The sequence below is a fragment of the Aegilops tauschii genome, chromosome 1 (assembly GCF_002575655.3).
Source record: "Aegilops tauschii subsp. strangulata cultivar AL8/78 chromosome 1, Aet v6.0, whole genome shotgun sequence".
NCBI lineage: Eukaryota > Viridiplantae > Streptophyta > Magnoliopsida > Poales > Poaceae > Aegilops > Aegilops tauschii.
Genome location: NC_053035.3, coordinates 45,506,853 through 45,518,467, shown reverse-complemented (window position 1 = coordinate 45,518,467; position 11,615 = coordinate 45,506,853). Strand labels below are relative to the sequence as shown.

The window sequence follows — 11,615 nt, the reverse complement described above, 5'->3', positions numbered from 1 at the left end:
GGCTAACGGTGTGCTTCAGACGGCAAAGAAGCAAAGGTCTTTGCCGTCTGCACGGCGAAGTGTCCAAAGTGTCCAGATGCATCTCTGTCATTGATTTACAGTATGTTCAAACGGCAAATCTCCTTCTTTGCCATCTCTATCATTGATTTACAGTATGTTCAGCAATTCATATTCATATGTATAGCCCATGCATATATCACAAATATCAACACAGACCACAGGAAAATAAGAACATCACAAGATCATCTATAAAAACATATGTCATACGACCTGTACCACAAAGTAAGACGAGATCACACAAGTGTCGACAAATAAGATCACAAAGGTTGGCCTCCACATAACACAAAACTTAGGTGAGCATCATGGGATCTAGCAGCAACAACACCTAACCTACTGGATGGACACTGCAGTCCAGAACCAACTCCACAAGCACACTACATACTGATTTGCGACCGCGCCGGTGATGCAACCACCACAACCAAAATTAAAAAGGCAAGGGAGGTGGGTGGTCCAGGTTACTGTCTCCACGCCGCCTGTGTTTGCCATCTCTAAATGCCAACAGGTCCAGGTTGTGGTCATCAGCCTTCTTCATGCCATCAACATGATCACCATTGCCTCCCGCACCCTGTCATCATTAGACTGATTTGCTGCTGTTGCTCGTCCTCCTACTCCATCTGCATGGACAAGAGCAAGTTAGTTGAATGGCATGCACGATAAAACTGCAAGGCATATATATTCATCTACATTAATTCTACTAAGTACAGATTTTGCATGGATGGGTTTGACTTCAACAGAGACTGAAAGAAGAGCATTTTCCCCTCCCAATCCAAAACCTGCAGTACAAGTACAGCTCTAAGAGAAGGAACCGTGGTACAACAAGAGGCGCTCCAAATCGAACTAAATCTCAGTTTCTTTATTTACTTAAGAAACATCACAACCATAACTTCTGCCAAGCAAGCAGTTATCATACTATCAGCTAAAGAAAAACAAAGGAAGATCACGTGTCACTTTCAGGGAAAACATCAGAAGTAGATGATAGGCAAAGGTAGATGATCATCAAATTCCCTCACACTCCACAGTGAATAATGCTACTACTATTGCTAGCAAGGACTAACTATTCCCACTACCTGGATGCAGGGTCCTTCATTTTGCAAACAAAAAAAGAGCACATTATCCAATTCCTTCACATACATAAATGAATAGCAGCAACCAAATTCAACGGTACTACCAAAATCAAATCTATTATATTGTTAAAAAGATAGAAAACGAATGGAGGAGATTCAATATTATTAAAACGATAGAAAACAAAAGGAGGAGATTCAAAATTACAAAGTTATGATAAATGAACGGCAGTGATTCGTTGACCTCAACTTGATGGCGGCGTAAAGGCATACAAAGTCCACACGGCCAACGGCACGGCCAGCTTATAGGCAAAAGGAATCACATGGCCAGCTTAAGAAAAAGGAGTCCATAGTCCATACGCCACCTTCCAACGGCAAGCCAGGCTAGCGTATAGTCAATTAGTACACGAGCATGTTATTTCATCTCCACGGCACTACGCACGTAATAACAGCAACAATATTAAAAAAAAGTCTAAAAACATGCATAATGGGAGTATATTCGAAGACATGCATCATAATTAAATGCACAAGTCTATCATCCGACACGTACAATAATATATGGATGTATACTCCATCATGTACATGAAAAGAAAGTTCAGCTGGATTACGAATCAGTCACGTATATAAACAATGTCCAGTCAAAAAGGAAGGTCCAGTAAAAAAACTAACATTCGGACTAGGAGCGACACATCAAACCGTCAACGTATATCAGCAAAAAGCTATATGGAGGCAGCAATGTCGAAACCTATAAAAACAGAGGATCCACCAAATACTAAATAAAAATAAATTTACTTTTTCACTGGCACCTGGCACCTTAGTTGTTAAGTACATATGCTAAAAGTAAAAGAAACCGATTTCATTTTTGTGGAAAAAAGAACTGATTGCAACCAAAGATTCTAAATAGAAGATGGTATGTCATAAAAATGCTAAGGATAAAGGAAATTGACTGCGTGACATTGGTGCTAGATAGATTAGTGTATGTAATAAAATGTTAATCTTCTTTTCTACGGGGGAATACAATTTTAATCTTCATCGCAACTTACCATCAAATATTTATTCATGTTACGAAGTTTGCAATATTCTACCAGCATATTTATTCACTAAACAGCAAGCACGGATTGGGTTTGAAGCAGTCAACTTACATATACTCCCATGGACTGAATAAAGGGCACCTCATATTTGGTTTGAGAATGTCAATATTTCCAAGTAACTCTAGCAAGATGAACAAAGCCAGCCAATCATACATCAGCAGCCATTTGCCAATTTATTGAACTAATAATGAGCACAGAGAAACTAAGAGCAGTTCATATCCCACTACATATATGCGGCAATTGCGTTGGTTTGCTGACGGCCACGCCAAACAAAGAGCTGATTGAACACCTCATGTCACATCTAATACCAGATAAAGCGCATAACCACTGCGATGCTTGTTGCCGAGCTGGTGACGAGTGCTCAGAGACGAGGCTAACGAACCTCCAATTCGCAGCGAATCTAACACTCACTTCACCTCCTCTGACCTGTCACGGAGATCAATGAAAGGCAAAACAAAGCGGGTTTCTGAAATAATGCAGTTAACAGAATCGCTAGACTCATCTACTAATTCATGTGTGACCGACTTGCTAGTACTATACTACACGATGGGAAAGAGGTCCCAAATTCAGTGTGAGATGAGCTTACGAATTCAGTTAACAATGAACCTGAATCTATGCCTATGTCTGAAGGGAAAGAAGAAGGTTGGGGCTTTGAGGATGGAGGGAGGGAAGGACTGACAGGGCGATCCAGAAGGCGCCGACGAGGAGGACGGCGCCCCAGAGCAGGCCGCAGGCGAGCCCCACCGCCTGCCGGATCCAATGCACCGCGTCCAGCAGCTGGTCCTGCACACCAAAACCCAGACACCGAACCAATCAGAACCTCACGGAGTCACTCGGGGACACGCCGCCGGCGGCGGCGGCGGCGGTGGCGGCACGCATACCTTGTCCAAGGACGCGTCGGGGTCGAGGTACCGGATGGGGTTCGCCTTGGCCTCGATGCGGTCGCCGAGGCGGGTGAGCTTGAGATGGTTGATGGAGAGCTGCACGCCGGCCACCCTCCGGTACCCCGATGCCATGTACCCGCCGATGCTCGCCGTCGACTCCGCCATCAGCGCCGAGACGACGCCGTTGAGAATCTTGAAGGGCTGCGACCATCCTGACCACGCCGACATCGCTGTGCCCGTAGCAACAGCAGCTCGACGCCGCTGGGGCCTCCTCGCGGTGCACCACCACTAGTGCCTGGGCGTGGCTCTCCTGGGCGAGGAGAGAAACCGGTCGGTGGAGATGGTGAGCGGGGAGAGGTGACCTCGGGGAGGAGAGCTAGGCGGTGGGGAACGGCGGGGATCGCCGGAATCTGGCAGCGGCGTGGGATGGAAAAAGGGGATCGAGGAAAACGAGAGAGATGGGATCCAACATGGCTAAAAATTTTTAAATAATACAATTTTTTTTAAATTACAGAAATAATACGCAGAAAAAAGAATTTACAAGAATAATACACCGTCGGCCCACTGCAGGCCGACTGAGCCCAGTCGGCCCACAGCAGGCCGATCGGCTATCAGGAGGCCGACTGCAGGCCGGGCAGCCACGCGGCGGCCTGTGGTTGGTCATGCCACGTCGCGAGGGGGGAGGCAGCGGCCTGTCGGCGTGGTGCGCCCCTGTCGGCCTGCCGTCCGCCGATCGGCCACCTGAAGGCCGACAGGGTGCGGCCGACCTGACGCGCGCTGGCCAGCCCGCCCTTATCCTCTCCTTCTCTCTTTCCTGCATTATTTCTTCTCCCCTGCCCGCCCATATCCTCTCCTTCCTCCATTATTCTTATCCCGTGGCTCATTCTGCTGTGTTCTTCCTCCTCCTCTCTCTACAGAAAAATGGCACACATTTGTACACCTAAATGAGCTACATTTTCATGATTTTGGCACCGTGAATGGGTTCAACTCATTTAGGGCAGCCAAAAGAGGTGTCGATCTACTGATGGGGTAGCTCGTGGTGGTCGTGGTGAGCATTTTGGTGGAGGTGGTGGTGATGAAGTTGGGGCAGTGTTCGTCGTTGGGGCAGTTGGGGTGGTGAGGTGGTGGTGGTGGTGGAGGTGGTGGAGGTGGTGGTGGTGGAGGTCGTTCGTCGTTCTTCGTTCGTGGTTCTTCGTTCTTCGTTCGCACGCACGCTTCAAGGGTATATTTCAGCCCTCATTTTATTTTTCGTAGGTGCTCCGGGAGTATACGTAAATATTGTTATTTGCCGCGGTAGTATACGTAAATATTTGTGTGCGATTATTGTTTTTTGGCCCGGTAGTATACGGAAATATTGTTATTTGCCCCGGTAGTATACGTAAATATTATTCGTTCGCACGCACGCTTCGTTCGATGTGAAAATAAATTTGTGTGCGATTATTGTTATTTGCCCCGGTAGTATACGTAAATATTTGTAGTTGCTACGGCAAATATTCGTAATATAGTTGTAGGTGTGTGAATTGTATTAGTTGTTAGTGGGATAATAAGTTGTTGCTTAATACTTGACACGTACACAGGTGCGGGATAAGAAATTGGAAACATGAATAAAAAGTTGGAAAGCAGAGACAAGTTTTTTTTTGAAGAGTTGGGGTCGGCATGTGCATAGCATGTCAGTTTGATGAAAATTTAATAAGCAAGCAAAAAATAGGAAAAGTAGAACTACATGTTAAAAAACGTTTCAGTCCGTACCCGATGCGAATATGAAGCGGATTACCCGCTAACCTTTATTATACGTATTTTCTAAAGTTTAACCCATAACAAGCAATGCCACACTGTTTTTTTTAAACGGCCACGCTGTAGTTTAACAAAAAAAAACTTCTTTGCAAGGAAGAATTTTACATGATCGTAGAAATAAGACGCATGCCTTTTTCTAAATTATTTTAACATAGATTAAAATAAAAAAATACATCAACATGGCCATATAATTCAAATAAACTGAATTATCATATTTGTCGGTTATATTATTATTATTATTTGAGGCCTATTTATTATTAGTAAACATGGGCCTATTTATTATATTATTTACTATGGTCCTGGTAATATATATATAGACATGTCTAATACTTGTATTTCTATGTTGAAAAAAATAGGTGAGTCGAGATGTCCGATGTAGTGAAGTTGAGATTTTACTATGGTCCTGGTACTGTCCAAACAAATGAGTTGGGAGCAGATCTGAGTGAATTTACTCACATAGAGGTTGCAATCAGCGCACCACAAACATGGTCTGTTAGTCAGTTGAAAGAATGGATTGCGGCAAATTTAGGTCTTGATACTGAAACACACACCGTCGGTGTTCATGCATTGTGGACACGGTCAAGTTCAAAAATTTACTTTTATTTGAGGCCAATAGAGGGAGACTCCGATTGGGTGCGGTGGTTACAAGGTTGTGAACGAAGGGGATGCAATCCTGTTGCTTTAGTGCTTCCCGTCGTGAAGGAGGTCACTGCACATGAAGGGGAGGGTGGCTACGAAGGACAGAGCAGTCATGTAGAAGGAGGAAATGCTTATGGTTACGACCAAGGACAGAGCAGTCAGGTAGAAGGAGGAAATGCTTATGGTTATGAACCAGGGCAGAGTAGTCAGGTAGAAGGAGGAAATGCCGATGGTGATTACAATGGCGAGGTGGACGCTGACGAGGTAGATGGGCACATGCAGAACCAGATGGAAGAAGAAGACACCGATGTTGAAAGGGGTCATGCCGATGATTCTGGCGAGTCAGATGAAGAAGAAAATGCAGAGGAGGTCCCGAATCCTGCATGGTGGAATCATGACTTATCATCTGCAATGACCATGAATGATGGACATGATTCAGCCTGGCAATATCACCAGAACAATATTGCGACGGGTGCTATGTATCCGAACAAGCAAGCCCTGAAGGATGCAATAATTAATTGGGCAATGTCCACGCAAAGGGTTTTCAAAGCTGAGGTGTCCAGTCAGAAATTCCTCACAATTGTATGCAAGAATGCAGATTGTCCCGCAAGGGTGCGCGGCTTTCTCCCTAAGTATGGCACAAGTTGGATGATAAGTGACTTAGTTAATCACACTTGTCTTATTCCCTGCATCCCTCAAGATCATGCCAACCTTTCATCCACGCTTATTGCTCGACTGTTTTACGATGAGATAGTGCAAGGCAAAGCTATGGAAGTGAAGGCAGTGCAGACAAAAGTGTTCGCCAGGTTGAAGTACAGAATTTCTTATGGCAAGGCTTGGAGGGCTAAGCATGCAGCGCTTGAGAGGAGATTTGGTTCTTATTTTGATGCATATGACTCTGTTGTCCACCTCCTCCACACCCTGCAGCAGCAGAATCCAGGCACCTATATCGATATCCAAGACATGTTCATGCCAGAGTTCCCAACTGTGAGGGTTTTGCATCGTCTCTTCTTCTCTTTCGGTGTATGCATCGAAGCTTTCAGGCATTGCCGACCGGTGCTATGTGTTGACGGTACTTTTCTCACAGGCAAGTACAAGGGTCAGATACTGACAGCAATAGGTCAAGACGGCCAAAATCAAGTCGTCCCACTGGCATTTGCTTTTGTGGAGAGTGAGAACATTGAAAGTTGGACATGGTTCTTCAGGCAGTTGAAAATATCAGTTGTCAAGGAGAAGCCGAATGTGTGCATCCTTCATGACAGGCATGCAGGTATACTCAGTGCGATAAGGACACTGACAAACCCAGGCCCTGAGGAACAAGTTCCATGGCAGGACTTGCAGAGCCGTTGGTGCATGCGCCATCTGGGGGCTAATTTCTTCTCGCAGTTTAGAAATAAGAACCTGATGAATCTGTTCAAAAAACTCTGCAAGCAGAACCAGTTATGGAAGTACAATTTGATACGCGACAGACTTAATGTGTGCACGCAGAGACACGTGAGGGACAGGAAAGCTGCAAGAGATGCAGCGGTGAGGGCACATGTTGAAGCAGTAGCTGCATAGTTGGCAACAGGAACAGCGGCCGTGGAGGAGGAGGCTGTTGGGCTATGTGACCTGCCAGGCTTTGACCCACCTGGTACTAGGAGAAGGCTCGGGAGGTCGATTAAAACCTTCGAGCAGTGGATAGAGCATGAGCCTCTGGAGAGGTGGTCTTTGCTACATGACACACATGGAGCAAGGTACGGTGTCATGACAACGAACCTCGCGGAAACATACAACTTTGTCCTCAGAGGAAACCGGGCATTGCCACTTACAGCTATCGTTGAGGGTATTTTCTATGGCACCGTCAAGTATTTCAGAGACAGACGTCAAATAGCAGAGCAGCATATCTTGAACAACCCAAATACACGGTACTGTGAAAGAGTCACGAAGTACATGGACAACAAGATGCAAAAAGCTAGGTCACACACTGTAGTCGCCATCGGTAATCAAGAAAGAAGGTTTGAGGTCCGCTTAGCCAACAACAAATTCGGATGTGCAAATGAGTTGAGGACGCATGAGGTGAAAATTGGCAATGAAGCCTGGCCAACGTGTGAGTGCACATGCAATAAACCGAAATTGCTTCACCTACCTTGCTCACATGTACTTGCTGCTTGCGGGCAGCTTGGAATGGACGCAATATCGTTTGTGTCTCCATATTTTCTGAAAGAGGCTGTCCTCAATACCTGGACAGGTGAGCTGATGGGTTTTCGATCAATGGGTAATTTCAACAGCGTCAACCCCGCCGATAGGCGTTACATTCCAAACCCAGAGCATATGCGTACAAGTAGAGGCAGACGGCAGTGTCAGCGCATCCGAAATGATATGGATGAATCTGAAGCAGGAGGTCCGACTAGGCAATGCATTCTATGCAATGAATTTGGCCATAGGGACACTAATTGTCCCACTTTCGTCACTGGGCGTGGACGAGGCAACCGGAGAAGAAGAGGAGGTAGAGGTAGTAGAGGAGTAAGGGCGAGAGGAAGAAGCTAAGCTAGCACTAGTTTGTTCTGAATTTATATTAAGTGTGCTGTGGCACTATGTTCTGAAATTTGTATTAAGTGTGGCACTATGTTCTGAATTTTTATTAAGTGTGACACTATGTTCTGAATTTTTATTAAGTGTGCCACTATGTTATGAATTTTTATTAAGTGTGGCACTTTGTTCTGAATTTTTATTAAGTGTGACACTATGTTCTGAATTTTTATTAAGTGTGGCACTATGTTCTGAATTTTTATTAAGTGTGGCACTATGTTATGAATTTTTATTAAGTGTGGCACTTTGTTCTGAATTTTGTAAGTGCAGGAATGTTGGGATTGTGGTTGCTGAATGGGGACATTGATAAGGGTCATCGTGGTGCGATATGGTATGAGCGCAAGCTTGAGCCTCTCGTCACTCGCACTCCTAAGGAAAACTGGAAGATACACTCAGGATGGCTTCAGCGGTACGTGCTTTATTAATTTGCACACTGACATGCATATTAATGGTTGAAATGGGAGACAGTAACTGAAAAGTTCTCTGATGAAGGTTGAAATGGGCCGGCCTTTTACCTTTCGCGCGTCTGGTTGAGTCTATCCCGGGTGAGAAACGCGTCGCCATCGATGGGTCTTTGCTGAGCTGCTTAGTGGACCGTTGGAGGCCAGAGACCCACACGTTTCACTTCAGATGGGGAGAGATGGCTCCTACTCTGGACGATGTGTCACTTTTGCTCGGACTACCGTTGGCAGGTCATGCCGTAGGACCGTTGGACGCACCGGCTGGTTGGGAGCGAGCTCTTACAGAACGTTTTCACGGTGTTTTTCCGGATGCTCCCGATCCGGTATGGGAGCATCACGGACCTAAGTATGAGTGGTTGCTAAATTTCCGGGTAATTTCCCCTACCTATTCTCTTCAAGTTATCGCGCATAAAGTTTTACAGAAAATAATTGCGGCTTACTAAAACTTTCTCTTCGCTTAATGCAGATCCAGAACTTCCGGGCGCCGTTGACTGCGGAACAGATCACTCGGAGCCTCGAGGCCTACTTACTGTGGCTTTTCGGCAAGGTGATGTTCACGGAGAACCATGTCACCACTATTAGCGCCCTCTACATCCCTATGGCACTCGAGATAGCGAGCGCTCAGACGGCGGATCAGATCAGACAGAGGAGTTGCGGTTCGGCGCTGTTAGCGGCTACATACCGAGGTATGTGCAACGGTTGCCAGCTTACATCGAGAAAGCCAGCCCTTCTTGGATGCCCTCTATTCCTACAGCTGTGGTCGTGGGAGAGGTTCTCTATAGGGCGACCAGATGTACGTGTTCCTATAGACGCCATGTTTGATGTTGACGGCATCGACATGCCTACTTTCGGTCTGTGTTGGACTCGTCGCAAGGTATGCACCGTGTTGTAGTTTAATGCAACTTTTTCTGCACAAGAGATCGATCGATGCTAGTGGCTACTAACTTTTATTCTCTGCAGAGACGCTTTGCTAGTGATCAGACCAGGAAGGCGTACACAACATTGAACGAGCAGTTCGATGCGTACACCAGGGTCATCTGGCAGCCCTACACGGAAGCAGCCATACAAGCGAGATACCCTGCTGGTATGTCTGTGCTATGCACAAGGGACCGAGATTACTGGATGACAAAATCGAAGATCATCTTCGATGTCTTCGTCGAGGAGATGGCACAACAGAGGGTTATGAGGCAATTTGGTCTTCTGCAGTTGGAGCTACCTCCCCCTATAGAGAACCCGGTGCCAGCACACATCCACAGGTATTAACCAGTTTTTCAATGTTGCATTTTCTTTCATAGTACTCCATTCGAAGCTTTAGGTAATTGTTGAACACACACCACAATTTTAGGACGACAAGGAAGGGCATGAACAGGACAACTGCTGACTGGCTAGTTAGACTAGAGCCGTATGTTATAGAATGGGAGACAGCAAACACAAATCTATGGCACGAGAATCACAATTTCGATCTCTATGAATTCAATCTCTATTTGCGGCGCTACATGACCGGAACACGGTTACGCATTGTTGAGTACTCCCACCCAGAGGAGTTACCGGATCCTACTCCGTCGGATATGTACCCGAGCTATGATACTTCGGGCTCTAGGCAGTACGCGGTAAGATATTTTTTCTTTACGTAATGTTGTCACATACTTTGACGTGCAAGAGACAGACATTATTAATCGTCATGGAAATTTGCAGGCTACCTTGACACGCGAACTGTACGACGACGTGACCACCTTTGGACGATCACTATCGTCTGGACCTCTTCTTCAACATCGTCCAGTGGTACAGCCCTTCTTGGAAAGAATTCAGAATAAGATACGGACTGTGTACGAGGCTATCACGTGCACCCGGAGAACTGATGTTGTTCAGCATGAGCAGGAGCAGCCGTGTCACTCCATGCAACGACATCAACCACGTCCACGCCTAGCACAACAGTCGACAACCAGGCCACCCCGTCCTGACCAACCTGGCAGTTCTACGTGGCACCCGCAGCACTATGGTCCCACGTTGAGCTTCGTGTTTTCTCCACAGCCACAGCAACACGGTCCCTCGTCGAGCTTCGTGTTTTCTCCACAGCCACAGCAGCACGGTCCCTCGTCCAGTTTCGTGTTTCAGCCAGAGCAGACGTCACACCCAGCAGGTATGTGTCTTCATATTTATTGTTTTCAATATTAATTGACGCGACCTCATTCTTCATGATGAACCGTTCCACCGCGTAGGGGCCTATGGATATCAGCCGTCTATGTCGGCATCACATGATACGTGGGGGAGTGATCAACATCCCGAGGACAACATACAGGCTCAGATGTCGCAGCACACCCAGTGGATGAACATGTTTTCGACTCCTCCACCAGGCCCCACACAGGATACACAGCATGACCAGGGTGAGTCTGAGATTCCTCCTCGTCACGTTAGGGCACCCGACAGGTTGGGATGGTCCCCGATTCCAGATCCGCCTCCCCGCCAGGCCAGACGTCGTCACTGACGCTTCTATGTATCTGTATCAGTACAGACATTACCATCTATTTCTGTGTAAGACTTATGTCTATTCTATGTTTGAGACAAATGACTATGTACTTATGTACGAGACATATGCCTACTCTATTTTAGTACTCTGTTATCGTAACTACAAGATCATATGTAGATAGAACATAATATTCATACAACGAGACATTGCAAGCAAATAGATAGAACTACATCTAAATTAAATGGTACGTAACTGAACTCACAACATACAGCATAAAAACTACATGAAGTCATCATCGTCATATGTTCGCGCCAACTTTTTCCCGCCATATGTTCCCGCCAACTTTTTCCCGCCACCCGTTTCCCGCCACCCGTTTCCCTCCTCCCATTTCCCGCCAACCCTTTCCCGCCATATCGCAGTCGTTCTTTCCCGCCATTTTCTCCTCTCTACCTATAAAACCCCCTTCAGACAGAGCTGCATAAGCATTGCAGTGTGCTGGTGGTGAAATTGGAGCACTGTGGTGGAGGTGAAGCTGTTGTTCGTCGTTCTTCGTTGGAGCCGGAGCACCGGCAGTTTGGTGGCCGCCG

At 46.3% G+C, this 11,615-nt stretch overlaps 2 protein-coding genes across 11 annotated transcripts; one reads left to right on the top strand and one right to left on the bottom strand.

Annotated features, from left to right (window-relative positions):
* Window positions 1-226: 226 nt before the first annotated feature.
* On the bottom strand, window positions 227-3,588 carry LOC109782834 (uncharacterized). 9 transcript variants are annotated; one of them, XR_012201547.1, is made up of 5 exons: window positions 3,094-3,588; window positions 2,892-2,995; window positions 2,264-2,638; window positions 1,366-1,555; window positions 227-674 (listed from the first exon to the last, which is right to left on the bottom strand). XR_012201547.1 is itself a non-coding variant. In XM_020341462.4 (3 exons), the coding sequence occupies exons 1-3, from the start codon at window positions 3,322-3,324 to the stop codon at window positions 2,620-2,622; spliced, it is 354 nt and encodes a 117-aa protein (XP_020197051.3). In that variant the 5' UTR covers window positions 3,325-3,588; the 3' UTR covers window positions 227-2,619. The 9 variants fall into 9 exon arrangements, 3 of the variants coding, with proteins under 3 accessions (XP_020197051.3, XP_020197050.3, XP_045087851.2); XR_012201548.1 differs by having other exon boundaries at window positions 1,366-1,505; XR_012201544.1 differs by having other exon boundaries at window positions 2,264-2,995.
* A 364-nt stretch (window positions 3,589-3,952) lies between these two features.
* Window positions 3,953-11,326, top strand: LOC120969074 (serine/threonine-protein phosphatase 7 long form homolog). 2 transcript variants are annotated; one of them, XM_073507486.1, is made up of 8 exons: window positions 3,953-4,318; window positions 8,371-8,509; window positions 8,593-8,932; window positions 9,028-9,435; window positions 9,522-9,817; window positions 9,907-10,171; window positions 10,257-10,701; window positions 10,781-11,326. In XM_073507486.1, exons 2-8 carry the CDS (start codon window positions 8,373-8,375, stop codon window positions 11,044-11,046), a joined length of 2,157 nt encoding a protein of 718 aa, XP_073363587.1. In that variant the 5' UTR covers window positions 3,953-4,318; window positions 8,371-8,372; the 3' UTR covers window positions 11,047-11,326. The 2 variants fall into 2 exon arrangements, with proteins under 2 accessions (XP_073363587.1, XP_073363588.1); XM_073507487.1 differs by lacking the exons at window positions 9,907-10,171; window positions 10,781-11,326 and having other exon boundaries at window positions 10,257-10,359.
* Window positions 11,327-11,615: the final 289 nt, after the last annotated feature.